The sequence below is a fragment of the Nipponia nippon genome, unplaced genomic scaffold, assembly GCF_047370975.1.
Source record: "Nipponia nippon isolate SJK-2023a ecotype South Korea unplaced genomic scaffold, ASM4737097v1 scaffold_9, whole genome shotgun sequence".
Classification (NCBI taxonomy): Eukaryota; Metazoa; Chordata; class Aves; order Pelecaniformes; family Threskiornithidae; genus Nipponia; species Nipponia nippon.
In genome coordinates this window covers 28,984,720-29,000,347 of record NW_028262413.1, presented here as the reverse complement: position 1 = coordinate 29,000,347, position 15,628 = coordinate 28,984,720, and the positions used below count along the sequence as shown (strand labels likewise).

At 38.4% G+C, this 15,628-nt stretch overlaps 1 protein-coding gene across 5 annotated transcripts in view; it reads left to right on the top strand.

Moving 5' to 3' along the window:
- UBE2Q2 (ubiquitin conjugating enzyme E2 Q2) overlaps positions 1–15,628 on the top strand; it is a 52,734-nt gene that overhangs the window by 34,528 nt on the left and 2,578 nt on the right. For 3 of the 5 annotated variants that reach the window (XM_087745355.1, XM_087745354.1, XM_087745350.1), the window contains 6 exons: positions 2,774–2,858; positions 8,092–8,152; positions 11,210–11,300; positions 11,610–11,668; positions 13,284–13,332; positions 14,250–14,345. In XM_087745355.1, the coding sequence (XP_087601481.1) occupies positions 2,774–2,858; positions 8,092–8,152; positions 11,210–11,300; positions 11,610–11,668; positions 13,284–13,332; positions 14,250–14,345 (441 nt within the window). Of the gene's footprint in view, positions 1–2,773; positions 2,859–8,091; positions 8,153–11,209; positions 11,301–11,609; positions 11,669–13,283; positions 13,333–14,249; positions 14,346–15,303; positions 15,371–15,628 lie in introns of all 5 variants that reach the window. The other 2 variants (XM_087745352.1, XM_087745353.1) reach the window with 2 other exon arrangements.

Below are 15,628 nucleotides of genomic sequence, written 5' to 3'. Positions count from 1 at the left end.
CTTTTATTTTTTTTTTTAAATACCAATTCAGTTTGTCAGCAGTTGTAATGGCACTCAGGAGTATGTGGGTGTGTTAAGTTTTGTTTTTTAAATTACTGCAGTACAAAAGATACTTAAATTTTCCTATGCAAAGGTGAGCTTCCAACATTATATACAGAAATTCCGTAGCTTAATTTGATGGAATTAAAGATGCAATGAGGAAACGAGTTTTCCACAGGATGTCTTTGAGAACCTAAGTTGTTTTTAAATTGCCTGTGCTTAGAGGTTGATATTCTGTGAAAAGCGTAAGAAAATTCCTTCTTTCAGTAACAGTACAGCAGATGAGGCAAGGATATTGCACAGCTCTGCACAGAAGAAAGCCAAAATCTCGACACTTCTCTATGAAGTTTCTTTCTTCCAGACTCAACACATTCATGAGTCTCAACCTTAACTCTCACAGTAGAGGTCTGAAAAAGCACAGCAATTTTACAGAGAATGGTGGTTAACATTGTGTTAACTTGTTAAGTGTAATGCTTCCTTTTTCAGCTAATCTGCAAATAGTGGGTATAAATAGTAATAATCTGCAAATAACGTATATAAACAACCAGGGTTTTTTTTCCATAAAACTTCATTTGCTTGCTATTAAAGGAAGAGAAATCCCTTCTTTGATACTGCTCTATAGATAGGGGCTTCAGTAAACTGGGAAATGACTTGTCTAGAGCCCTGTCTTTATGTAGCTTTTGTTTAATCGGATGAAAGGAGTTGCCTTTTATTTGCATATTTAATTACAAAGTTCATTCTTCATACCGGTCCGTTAAGAAAAACTAGTGAAATTTCAGTAATCTGCACAATTAAATCCAGTGGAATATGAAAATGAATAGCCTAAAAGAATAGTCTACAGATTATAGTGTGAAGCTAAGCATATTATATTATGCTGCTGAACAGAGAAGATGAAGGAGTATGTGGAGGCTTTAGCATCAAGTAACTATTACTGATATTTAATCCTTATTAAGAAATAATTTGATGCTGCAATTAAGACCTTGTAGAATACATAATATCACTGTTGACTTCGGGCAAACAGGGATGACATTTCAGGTATTACACAATGGTCATAGCTGCTTCAAATTCCTCCAGAAATACTTCTCTGACACTTCTGTCCAAAAAGGATCTGTTTTGTAGATGTTCATAGTGTCTGAAAGGAAACTGAAGAAACAAATCTCTTCAAATTTTTAGATGGAGCAGAAAAACAGACCCATAAAGTAATCATTTGGTACTTCATATAGGAGCCTGAACTTTATTCGAGGTGGGGGCTTGTTTTGTCTTTGGTGGTGGGGTTTTTTCCTTCCCCCCCCGCACCCAAAAGCACACTTATGAGCCACATGTATTAGCCTGTACTTCAGTGGGAGTGACGGAAGTCCAAGCAGCAGCAGAGAACTGCGTGGGTCTCATGAAATAATCTACCTTTGGGAAACTTGACTGCCGGTGAAAGCCAAAGCTTCACAGGGTTGGGCTTTGGGGTGATACCTACCTTACCTCATTTGGAGTCCTCATTCCTTTTCCATATCTTAAATCTTGTAATGCTAATTTTTATCTCTCTGTTTTCCAGAAATCTTGAATGTAAAATGGTATTTTGGGTGGAATATATAAACAGGGTAATCATGTAACATCTAAGACTTAGTATCAAAATATTTCCTGCTAGCTTTAGCATTGAATTGGAGAGAGTAATCTAGGTACTTTTGGTGATCGTGTTATTCTAAATAAGCGCTTTAATTTCGTAAGAGGAAGAAGTTCTGTGCTCACTTAAAAGCTCAGAAAATTGAGGCAAAAGTTAATATCAAGGTCACAGAACTGTCAGCATTGGGGATGTGTGCAGAATACATCCAGTGCAGCAGTTGTTGATATAAGTAGACAACAGTTACTTGATAACTGGTGTGTTCATTAGTTTGTCAGTAACTGGTGGTTTCTAGAGCCAGTCATATATGTCACTTAAAGGTCTTTTTTTTTCCCTTTTTTTTTTTTCCTTTAGCACTGTATCTCAGGTTGAAATATCAGGTTCAGAAATTGTACGCTAAGTTTTCTATCACTTTGAGATGCTAAGTAATACAGGATTGAGCTCTAAAACAACAGAAGAGATTTCTGCCCTGGTTGCATAAACCACAAGAACTATGACAAATCACAACAAAATATTTGGTATTTTACGGTTTACTTACCTTAGTCTTCCTCTCTAGGTATTGATTTTTTTCACTCTATTGCAAATAATAGTGTTGCTTTTGTTCTGCGTTTTCTAAATATATTGGTTGGTCTTACTTTATCCAGAAGCTGGTGTTCTATAGTGGATACTTCCCAACTCCTGTCCCTTTTTTCATAATCAAGTAAAAATATACTTCTGATAAAACAGCAAAACACTAGTCTTACTCTTCCTTCCGGTGCATAAGAGCAGAAGGTAAAAGGAAATATTTTCCTATTAGAAATGTACTGTGGATCCGTCTTGGAAATCAAAATGCCAGAGAGATTAAACTCCTTTACAGAAAAATGTCTGTTGTACCTTGATTAAAAGTTTGTATCACCTATACCATGTAGTAGTATATATTAATGTGCTGCCTTTAGAGGGAGTGTCTTGTTTCTTTTGAGTAGTCTTTGCTCACTAGAATATGTAACTTTTCAAAAACCTAATCCTAATACAGAAATTAATATATTCTCAATACCTTCTAGTTAGTGTAACTTTGTAATGGAAATAAAGCTGTTTGATGTAAATATTACTTTTCACTTATTTGGCGTCTTTTGTTTGTTTCAGGGTGCAGTCTCTGGGTCAGTTCAGGCTTCAGATCGACTTATGAAAGAACTCAGGGATATATATAGATCACAGAGTTATAAAACAGGTAAAATACTTCAGATTTCCCTTCTTAAAATACATTTTAAAAGAATTCTCTTGGCAAATACTTCCTGCTAATCCCTCTGTGTTTTGTTGTCATATGTATGTATATATGTGTGTGTATGTTAATGTATGTGTGCACGTATATAGAGAGAAATAAAAATACATACATACATTATATATGATCTCATTATATAAAGTAGTATATTTGTGGAGAAAAAGGAAGTCGGGATACGTATCCTCTAAAACGTTCTTCCTTTTTGTTATGCAAAGCTTCATATGAGAGTTAACAGGATTGGTGTAACTATGAGAATGCTCTTGGGGTGGATGACTGCAAAGAACAACTCAAGATTACTCCTGTGGGACTTCTTGAGTTTTCAGAACTACCTGAAATTCAGCTCTCCAGGTATATAGGGCAAAAGCTTTGACCACTAACAGTGGGTAGTACTGCTCACAGATTTGTGTTCAACAGCAGAAGGTTTTGTTATTATACAGGATTTAACCTTAATTACACTGCTGTTACTTTTATTATTTTGTGATGGTGTTAATCTGATCCTGAGCTCTGTGTATTCCTTGGAATAAGGATACAAATGGCAACAGAAAACAAGCTTGTCTTTTAAATTTGTTTGAATAACAAACACTTATTAGCTTTAGGTAGGTAGGTGGTTGGCTGTTCTATTTGCTCCATATAGGGGCTGTATCTAAACTAGCTCAGCAAAGGAATCACATACTGAATTGTCTGAGCGTTACAGTACAAGTAGAAATTACATAGATTTCAGGCAAGTTGATTTCCTGTAGGTCAGACAAGTAGACAACTTCACCACTGCAGCCAGGTATGAGAACCTGGTGCAGGCCAGGATGGGAATAGGAGGAATGACCGATTAGAAAGGCAGTCTAAACTTTAAGCCTCTATCTTTTACTTTTCTGAACTTCTCCCCTAGTTTATTTTTAGTGGGCTTAAATCTTACTTGGTGGCTATGGCATTTTGTGTGTAAAAGGACAGAGTTGAAGAGACAATAGGCTCCTGTTCTGATTTGCCATATTTACCTTTTAGGTAAATAGCTTTATGTGCTCAAGTACTGTGGACAGTGGTAAAATGTCTGAAGTATAAAGTTGATTAGGTAACCTAGTGTTGATCTAGTGTACCCTACTTCTTTTAGGCTTTATTGCAACTGAGTGCTTGCCAGTATGCCCTAATCACCATCTATCTGGTAAAGAATGGATTAGTGGGTCAAAGGAAGAGCCTAGAAATAGATCTGTGTTAAGGCATGAGGGATGCTTTACTGCCTAGCCATGATCTTCAGGGTTTGTTTTTGTGGTTAGAACAAAGATTGGGTATAACAAATCTGCTTGACTATAGAGGTACTGCTGGAGGCACAATCAGGAGCCCCTATAATTGGTGTAGTTTGAGGTGAGGATTTGGGTTGCTTAATAATGCCATTTCTTGGCTTTAGATTAATAACACGTCTTAACTAGTTGCAAAAGACTGAACTCCTGATGTAGGAAAGCATACTCTAAATGATGAGGAAAAGTAAATCTTGCTAAACTGTAAAGAAAGTTGAAATACTAAAGGGTGAGTATAGTAACTTAGTATTAGCTTATGACTCGGGAATATGTAAAAAGACTGCAACTGGATGCCTCGTGCTGATCTCTAAAACACGTTAATGAAGTAAAGTGTCAGGTGGAGGGTGACACTATAAAGCTGATGGCAATCCTGCTTTGAAACACTGTCCTACTGATACATTTATTAAATTTTGCCAGTAAATAATGCTGTTTGTTAAAAAACTTACCTAGATTAATTCCTTATGTCTTCATTTAGTCTTAGGACTTGAGTGAATTTAAGTATCAGTTCCTCTTTCTTGCACAGAACTCCTGCTTTTATAGCCTAGTTCTGTCTTTTGTTGTTAGATAATTGTCACCATGTGAGCAGGGGCATGGTAGATAACTGACTTTTTTTTTTAATGTGATCTTTGTTCTGAGTACTTGCTTCATGGTCCATTTTTCCCTTAATTTAATTTCTTACTATTAAGACACAAAGGGAACCATTGTGAAACTTAAAGGTTCTGGTTACTGGTGCAAGGTAATTTAACACTGTTTTCAATTTTTGTAATGTAAGCCAGAAAATCTAAGGCTGCTTTTCAGTTGCATAAGAACCTATTTAGTGTATGTGAGGTTACATGTTTTCAGGATTGGCAATAGGACAACATTGGGTCTTCTGAAGTGAATAATACTTGTGATAATAGTTCTTTAAATTTTTCCTTTTCTGTTAAACTGTTTTATAAAAACAGTAGCATTTAAAAACACTGTCAGGACCTCAACTATGGATGTATATTCCAGGTAGCATCTATTTTAGAACTGAAGTTCCTTTAGTGATTGAAATACTGCAGTTGGAGTTCAAGCAAAAGATGACTACAAGCTTGCTGTCAACAGGAAGGTTGCTTATCTACCTGGAAAATCTAGATGAAGAACTACCCTTAAAAACAAACAGAAAACTATTTTCTTATGTGCTAACAGAAGCAAAAAATATTGCAGCAAATTAAGATACTCTGCTATAAATTAGACAGTTCATTAACCTGTTTTGATAATAGGAGTCACAAGTCCTCCAAACTAAGATGATCTCATTTTCAAATATGAAGTTGGAGATAATTTGGGGGGTAGGGAGGGAGGGGGAGGAACAAAGTATTTGGGGATATTAAATGAAATCTTTTCTGTTCATATCTTTAGCAGCTGTGGGTGTTCATAGTTACTTTGACTCACTGCTTTTATCCAAAGACTGTATGGGATTTACTTCTAGTTGTAGTAAAGTTTCTATAAGTAAGACATTACCTCTACTTTGGAAGGGGATGTTTTTCTTCCTGCCTTTTAATCTCTTAAATTTTTTGCTTGCTTCATGGTTCTGTGTGCTTGCTTTTACTTCACCATCTCTATGGATGGCCTCTTAGAGGAATAAAACCAAAAAAATCCTGTGTTTAAGTGAGGGGAACCTATCTTGATGCCCTTCCCTACCTTAAGAACCTCTCGGAAACTGGTACTATTCAGATAAATTCTTCTTGACAGTAACTTTTTTTCCTCTTACTGCCTAAATTAAGAAAAATACATATGAGCTGGTTCCAAATAACACCTCTTGACTATTAAAAAACCCCAAACAACCCCCCCCCTCAACTTTGGATAGCGTTGTTAAGAAGCTTCTGTATCATGACAGTGAGCAACCCTGATGCTGCTGGTGTTTGTGAGGACATACAATACTATTCAGCTCAAAATCTGGGTGCTTGAAAGGTTGATTAAGTAGCTTCCTGTTCTGTTAAGGCGCATTCTTGTCAGTCCCGAACTGCGTGCATCTCTCTGAAGAACCCTTTTACAACTTCTGGTTTAGGTACAGTACAGCTCTTAAGACCAGCAAAAGTTATTCCTTTGGGGAAGCTAGCAAAGCATGTGGACCTTGGTAACCCATGGAGCTGAGGGACTGGAACATGAATTCTGGGTGAGAGCAGGACCTTTAGTGTGGTGGAAGGAGCGCAGGAATAGAGCTAGAGCCTTAGTGAATAAACAAGCTGATGGAAGTTCTCTTGTGATCTTCCATTATTTAGGATATTGTCAGAATCTTTACTGTAACTTGTTCTGTTGTCTGTAACAAGTATTTTATATTCATGCTAGGTGCCAAAGCCATAATACTGAGAGGCTGCTTCTTCTAGTCTTCACTCCCTTTTGGATGTACGTGGAAGAAAATATTCTGGATACAATGGTGCAATAGATTAATCATTAATGGGAGTTGACAACGAGCAGAGTTCTGAATGTCAACTCTTTTGTTGTTAAATCAGAACAGTACAAATTGAAATTCTTGTACTTTGTGGCTTCCACTTATACTAAGTGCAATTCAGAAAATAGTGTCGTTGGATCTGGGAAATTGGAAAAAGGCCTTAATAGCTCCTTCTGTTCATCCTCGAACAGAAAAATGTGGCACCTCTGAATGACCTGCTGATTAAAAGGGACATTGAGAGCACAGTGAGTAAGTTTTCAGACCTACTTTGTCGTCCTAGACTTAGAAAAATTTGAAAGCATGATCTTGGCTGCAGTACCCACTTATTTGGGGCACTGTGGTAAGGAGGAACAAGCATGGTTTCTTTACCTTTTTTACTGAGTGTTGGAATGCTTTAGAAACAAAGGTGTCATGACAGCTTGAAATGTCATCTGTACTCCAAGTAGTAATGCTTAAAAGTTTCAACTGGAAGATAATGTTTTCTAGAATAATAAAACTCGGAAATGAATACTGTAATTCCTTGGAGAGGATGTGCTGGCTGCAGTCTATTGGTTGTATGGCCTTCAGAAATCCTAGGCAGATTCTTGATTTGCATATGTCTTCCAAATAATTATATCAGCAACAGATATGCCATTAAATATTAGCCCAGGTAACAAGTTTAATCCTAGTTGCTTAGTGTTTATGCATGAATAGCCTGTGGTGGAAGGGATTAGACTTTTGAACATCACTGATACCGTTTTGTAAATCTTGTCTGATGGTTAAAGGTTTATTGCTTTTTTTCCTGGGCTGCTTCTGAACTTCTGCAGAGAGGAAGCTTGAATATACAAGAAAATGGCAGATAACCTTTCATCCTTCCCTTTGAGTGAAATGTATAACTATTGTTTAACATGCTTAAAACAAATGGACTGCTGAAAATCACCAGCTGCCTTCCAGAGACAGCTATTTTTTTGATGCATCTTTCTGACTTCTTTGGTCAGCTGTTGGGAATGTGCTTCATCCAATGCAGTATCTTCTTTTTTTGGGTTTCTGCTTCATACACTGTCCAGTGTCCTGTCCTGGTCTGCCAATACCAATGAGAACCTGTGAACTACAATGCTGCATACTCAGACTGTGTGTTAAGTGTTTTAAAAGCGTGTTGGTCATGTACTGGGTATAAAACATACTGAGTACTAAGCAAGCTGGAGTTGTAGCTGTGGAAAGTTTGAAGGGGAACTGGGAGGGGGGAAATGGTTAGATGTCAGAAGAACACTTTGATTCATGTGGAATTTTTTTTTGTAGGAGGGAGAGAACTTTTTTCCTTGTAGTTGCTCAGAAGTGCTTCTGCTGTTGGAGGAAGGATGTGTCTCAGTATCAGTATCTCAGTATCTTATCTATTGCTGACATCTACTGACAGTATTTGTACTTAAAAGCAAAGAATGTTTTTGCTAAATTTTACTGTGTTAAACTTCTAGTGCATAATTAATTCCATCTAATATTTCTACAGGGATATATTCAGTGGAACTGGTAAATGACAGCTTGTATGAATGGCACGTTAAGCTTCTAAAGTAAGTTAAAGTTGGTTTTTTGGGGTTTTTTTTTGTTTGTTTTTTTCCTGCAAGTTCTGAAGAATCCGTTTTATTATTGCTGCAGAGATTCCTACTTTTGATAAACAAGAATCTCTAGCCAGAGCATATAAAATAGTGTGTGGTGGCTACAATTCTGGTATACAGAAATGCATACAGAGATTGAACTGTAGTAATTGAGCTGGCAAAAAAACCAAACCCTCTTTGCACAGCCAACACAGTGTGTATTACTGTGACTTTCATTACTGTTCAAGTCTCTTTCCAAAACTACTCCAAAATATGAAACCTTAAATGATGAAATTTTTTGTCTAGGTTTTTGCCCGGATGGTTTTAGTTTGGTTTTGTTTGTTTCTTTTTAATTTCAAGAAAATGCAACTTCCAGTTTCATTCAAGATGTCAGAAGGAACAGAACTGTCTCAGTGTCATTAGTTCTTTATTTCCACAGTTGAGCAGACACATAGGACTGAAACTTCTAGGTATGACACAATTATGACTTATATAACTTGGGTCCCCCAGGGATCGATATTGGGCCCAACGCTATTCAATATCTTCATAAGTGATCTGGATAATGGGATCAAGTGTAGCCTGATGAAGTTCACAGATGACACCAAATTGAGTGGGGAAGTAGACACTCTGGAAGGGAGAGCCAGCCTGCAGGAACATCTGGATAGGCTGGAAGAGTGGGCTAACAAGAAACCTATGAAGTTTAACAAAGACAAGTGTAAGGTCTTGCACCTGGGAAAGCATAATCCAGGAGTGCAGCTCAGACTGGGATCCACCTGGCTGGAGAGCAGCTCTGTGGAGAGGGACCTGGGGGTCCTGGTGGACAGGAAGCTCAACATGAGTGAACAGTGGGCTGCTGTAGCCAAGAAGGCCAATAGGATGCTGGGTTGCATCAAAAAGGGCATCACCAGCAGAGATAAAGAAGTCATTATCCCACTCTACTCGGTGCTTGTCAGGCCACACCTGGAATACTGTGTACAGTTCTGGTCCCTGTTACACAAAAAAGATGTGGACAGGCTGGAGGGGGTCCAGAGAAGGGCCACCAAGATGACCAAGGGTCTGGGAAGCCTGCCGTATGAGGATAGGCTGAGGGAGCTGGGCTTGTTCAGCCTTGAGAAAAGGAGGCTTAAAGGTACATCACCATGTACCAGTACTTAAAGGGGAGCTACAAAGAAGATGGAGACTCCCTTTTTACAAGGAGTCCCATGGTGAGGACAAGGGGTAACGGGTACAAGTTACTCCCAGGGAGATTCCGATTGGACACGAGAGGGAAATTTTTCACAATGAGAACAGTCAATCATTGGAATAATCTCCCCAGAGAAGTGGTTGACTCCACTACACTGAACACGTTTATGACTGAGCTGGACATGGTGCTGGGCCATCTCATCTAGATTGTGCTAGAAAGGTTGGACCAGATGATCCTTGAGGTCCCTTCCAACCTGGTATTCTATGATTCTATGATAACTTGTCTTCTCTTACATACTGCTTTTTACTGTGTGTACTAGATGATAATTTATCTTGTTGTGTCCATAGTCCAATAACTTTAATTCTAGAGGTATTATATTGAAATTATGCCTGGTAATGGGATCATCTGCCATCATCCTACAAGATGACCTGTAGGAAGGAAAAGCCTATCCAAACTAGGCTGAGTGGCTGCAAAAGATGGCAAGAGATGAAAGAACTTCCATCAGTTCAGATATGTCATGGTGAAGAAGTATAAGGACATAAGCTGTTTCAGCACAATAGTTGACCTGCCCGTAGGAATTGTTGCCTTGTCCTAGTGGTAAGACTTGTACGACTCTGTCACCAGCTGCTGAAATATGGTTTTGTTTCCTTCTTAGTGTAATCATAGGCATGTGAACGTTTTGAAGCTGAAAATGGCAGGAATGACTTATGTCAGAAAAATCTGTGCCATATTACAGGAGGCCTTGTCTATCAAGTGCTTCTGTAACAGAGTGCTCATAGCATTGTGCAGTGATTTGAAACCTCTTTTCAAGTACTGTGAACAGGTCTGATTTTCTGCCTTCAAGAAAGAAAAAATGGAGTACGTGCAGGAAATGGCTTCCAGAATGACTAAGAGAAGATAAGAAGTATTGTGTGTGTTTATCCCAGCAAAAAGTGTCTGAAACCAAATGAACTGTGTGCAGACTAATTGAGGGGGTAAATGTCAGAGAGACAAGAGCCCATTTGCCTAAGGAACAGTATTGTTACTAGAACAAGTAACTCTGAACTGGCCTAGCACAAGCTAGGCTGGAAATGATAGGTTTCTAAGCATTGGGCGATTTTCTTCTGAAACGGCTTCCTGTTGGTAGGATGGGGACAAACTACCCAAGTAATTCTGAAATGAGATCTAATAAGTTTGGGGCTTCACCTGTAGCAAAGATTGGATTTAATAGCCCATCATTTTGTCTAACACCTGCATTTGGCTTGCTGCAGGCATTTTTTGACTAGTCTCTTTTAAAAGCTGCTGGGGTGTCAGAACCTGGGTGGGATTAACCCAGTAGTGTCTGAATTAATGTCTAGGCTGCTCACCACCAGCATTTTGCAACAAACAATTGTTGAAATTCTGCTGAGCTGCAGCTGCTGGCTTTAGTACTTCTGCTGATGCAGATTACTTTCAACAGCTGATACAGAACTGTGACCACATATTCTATAAAGGATTCACTAACTGTGTACTGAAAACTATATCGCTACAGTCTTCCTGTTAAAATCTTTTGTTTGGTTGTTTTTTTTTTCCCCTCTCCTGTTAGGACAAACATTTCCAGTGAACGGAAGAGAATTAAAATTGCTATTTTCAAATAAGTGGGTTATTTTGTGCTAACTATACTCAAGTAACACTTGATAGTGTTCAGAATGTAGTGCTGATCTCATGACAAAGTGTTTACTTTGTAAAGGGAGCAAGAGTTTTCTACAGTTCACTTCAAATTACAGTTTGTAATCTACAAATACATAAAAGAGCTCTTTAAGGGTAATTACTGTTTACAGGTAGTGAAAATATTAACTTCACCCAGGATCTCCCCTCTGCTTCTTTTATAGAGTTGATCCTGATAGCCCACTGCATAGTGATCTTCAGGTCTTAAAAGAAAAAGAAGGGGTAGAATACATTTTACTCAACTTCTCTTTTAAGGTATGTGTCTCTGGGAAGAAATGCTGGGGTTAAGTTTGCTTACTGTAGAAAGTGACCGAAATGACCCTCAGCTGTTACTTGGGTAAAGATGGAGGTGTAGCATAAATCAAAAAGTGCAACTTTAAGTGTGGCACTAAAGCTTCCCAAAGATTGCTTTTTAGCCAGTATTGTGGAGACATGACTTTTACAGAACTGAAAAATGTTACTGCTTTAAATCAAATTTGCCAAATAAGGCTATTGAAATTCTTCCTGGTTAGGAAAACACTGTCACAATATAGTTCTTAACCTGTTTTTTGTTATGCTTTCCAGGATAACTTCCCTTTTGATCCTCCCTTTGTGCGAGTGGTATCTCCTGTGCTCACAGGAGGGTAGGTTTGAGTTGCTTTACAGACATTTTACTTTGTGGAGAAAATGTTACAACTTGAGATTGGTTGACTGGGTTTGCAGGGAACATTTTGAGACTACCATGTATGTAGACCACAAGAAATTTCCCCTAAATGTATATTCATGAGCTGCTGTAGACCTTGAGTTTGGTGAAGAGCTCAAAGCGTGATAGGGAGACTTGCTTCTTAAGCTTCATGAACTAATAGGAGCCAAAGAGCGGGGCGCATATTCCTGCCAGATGCAATTCCTCTTTGAATTGCTTAGTTTGTGTCTAGTTTTGAAAGACTTTGTGCCTGACATAATGTTTAAGAATTGGCCTCTTTGTGCATGGTTAACATCTCTGTTACTTCTCCTGTTGTTCAGAATAGTAGGGTGTTTTGAGTTAGTGCTTTGATAGGGTCTTGATCCCTGTGTTGCCTTAAACTTGCTGTACAATCTTAACTGACTCTCTTTTGCTGGGAACGCTGCCATAAAGCTTTTGTCTGAAATCTCCTCAAATGCTGATCCAAAGGTACTAAATTTAATTGACACCATGCTCCAAAAGTCATCTGAAACATGTTTGAATTGCTGTCTGCGGATTTGGAAACTTGTATATATCCATGGAGAGAAGATTAAATTCACCTTCCAAGGCTTTTATGCATCTCCTGCTGACAGGAAATTATACCTGTGTGTTTGAAAATGCAGTCTGTGATAGTTGGTGCTGATTCTGATTTGATTTTAATTGCTGTGGGTCTTTTTTGCATTCAAGAAATGGTTAGTGCAGTTAAACAGTGTTCGTGAGGGTTGCTGGTACCAAAAAAGTAAACAAGCAGTGGCAGACACCAGAAAACTCATTTGGATTCTGGTTTTGGGGTACTTGGACTTCTTTGTAGAATGAAAGAAAGAATGGCCCAGAAGGTCTGGATTTCAGTGATTGTTTCCCTATGAGTGTCATGCAGCTCTACGTTGTTTGAACATCTTGGTCACAGGGGGACCTCATTTTTGGAGTGGTAAATTCTGCTCCCTCAGTCCAGGTTTTGTGATGACCAGGCGTGCTGACTGCTGAGTCCCGGTCAGCACAATGCATAATGAAGTGTTACTGAAATTAGAAAGTGGTTTATAGAAAAAGAGCAAGCGAAGATCTGCTCTATCTCATTTTTCTACAAATTTGATTTACAGGTGCACCTACATTGTTTGGAATTGTGTTAAATTTCTTTACAGAATTGAAATTTTGAGGTTTTTGGGGTGTTTTTGGTGTTTTTTTTATAACTGCACATCAGTTCTACATATACATAGTGTAGCCATAAAAAGCCACATTGCTTTTTTCATAGTCTGTGTACAGTTGTGTAAGCAGTTGTGCAGAGTATCTCAGTCACCGATTTTAACTAAGTGTAGTTAGCAAAGGAAAAATTTTTGGGGGGTGGGGGGTCTCGCAATGCTAATCATCTTTGCATAATATGGCTTACTAGTTACAATATATTATTGGTTAAAGGGCATTTCAGCTTTATGTGAATAAAAAATTTAACAAGCTAGCATGCAGGAGCTTAAAGTGCTGTGAACAGTTAAATCTTTTTACTAACTGCTGATGTCAAATATATTTTCTTTCATGTTTGTTTCTAGGTATGTCCTAGGTGGAGGTGCATTATGCATGGAACTTCTTACTAAACAGGTGAACACACTCTATTATCTGGATAATAACAATGCATGTTTTAAAATAATGAAAGTAGATGTTTCCCCTGAGTTGAAGAATCCCTGTGTGGAATAAATTACACACTCCAAAGGGAACATACTGGAATAAACCCCAGTTCCGTAAGATTTGCCTTGCTGATCTTGTGTAAGATCCTCTTTTCTGCCTTGGATGGCTTACAAGAGGTCTGAGGAAGAGACAAGAAGTGAGAGCACATCAACTTTGAATTCTCAGAATTTCTGGGAGGAAGCCAGTGTAAAGAGTGAGTTCTGAGGAGCAAGACACATTGTTTTCTTTTCCAGAAGCCTCTGCTACTGCACAAAGTCAGCTCTGGAGAAGTGAGGAATGCAGAAGATTCTAGGCATAGATGACTCTTGAGTAGACAGAGTGATTGGTTTTCTCTTTAAAATAAGTAAATGAATGAAGTAACTGATTTGCAGGCTCCTGTAGAAACTTTTGTGAACCCTGGAAGGCAAAGCAATGCCAGAGAGAAGCAGTAATTTTCATGGGAGCAAAATTGTCATAGCTCACTTGTTGGCTTCATTAGATAGCAGTCTTTTCTGCTTCTTACAACAAGGAGTTGTAATTTCTGTTGTGACGTTGCCAAAAATGTGTAAGTGGTGTAATAATGGAGCTCTTCTTGTTTCTGTTTTGCTGTACTTCGGAAATGTGAGAATTCAGCCTTTTCATTTTTCCTACAGGTTCTTAGTACTAATCCTGTATATCACTTTCCAGATTTTCTCTGGAAAACAAAAGTTAACTGAAAACAAGTAGTTAGAACTAAAACTGGAGTGCAAGGGAAAAAAAAAAATCCTAAAGCACACGTTTCAAAGTAGATTTGCAAGGTGAGCACAAGAAGCAAGTACATGTTATATAGAAATATTTCCTTCCTCCTCCAGGGCTGGAGCAGTGCCTATTCAATAGAATCGGTCATCATGCAGATCAATGCCACTTTAGTCAAAGGAAAAGCCAGAGTACACTTCGGAGCCAATAAGGTAAATGGCCTGTGCATATCAATTACGCAAGTGACTGCTAGGCTTCCATTTCTTTGCTCACTTGCATAGAAGATACTTAATGACAGAATTGTCATTGCAAATATATTTATGTTTTGATTTATCTTGATGTCTTGTCCATGTAGAAGTATTTTATTGGCAGTTAACTAAAGTTTGTTAAGAAGTGATGAATGTATGAGGAGGATAAAACCTTGGGATGCACAGGGTGTGTAAGTAGTTGGACTTGTACTATCCCTGCATTGGTGAGGGGGGGCGGGAGGGACGATTCTGAATTGGGAACTGGGAGGATTTGGAAATTCGGGCTCTGAGAAGGGCTGTAGATGACAGCCTGACTGCCAGGATCGCATACACTGATGTTAAGAAGTTCTCCTTTTGCTGGACTTGATACCTGAAAAGTTTCATGAGAGGGTGAAAAAATAATACCACGCAAATACTTCTGAGCTAGCCATTCAGCATTAATCGAAATTGTAATTCAGTTTAAGTGTGCACCATAACTTAAAGGACTTTGAAGTACTAAATGCCGTTTTCAAAGGATGCTTAAATATTCAAGTCAATGAAATTGTCACTTGGATGCCAGTTTTTAAGTACTGATTTAAGGATAGCGAACTAGTTAAGATGTAAAGGGTTATGACCACAATTCTGTCTTACCCCGTAACTGGACAGCTGAGCAAGACAGAGTTATGGCGGGAATTGCCTGAAGCCTGCCCTTCCAGTTGCACACGCTTCTGACTTACCTCGGGTTCTGAACCCCCCGATAAAGGGGCCTTTCCAGCAGCAGGGGTAGACAAATTAGTGTTATTGTGATGGAGGAGAAATGAGAAAATAAGGGTATTTGTCTTGAAAATCTTGTACTTTAAAGAGTAGAGTTTCTTCATAAAGCTGTTTTTAAGTTCCACGTGTCTAAATGCAGGTTTTTTATGTTAGCTTTTTCTCCTTTCAGAATCAATATAATCTAGCAAGAGCACAGCAGTCCTATAAGTCACTAGTACAAATACACGAGAAAAATGGTATGTATAGTCTCGCGACTTTGTTCTTGTCTGCACAGCAACCTGGGAATTGGTATTTGGCTGCAGGAAAACTTGAAGTGCCAATGTCTTATGTTGGCTTGGGAAGACCATAAAAGGTGTTTTCCTTTTTCTCATCTTGCACAAGGAAGACAGTAGTGCTTGAAGTGACTTGACTAACAATCACTGCAACTTTTCCAGCTTACACGAATATAGCAATGTTCCATGTGTTGCTACTGTCTTTCGAAAGGTAGTTCATTT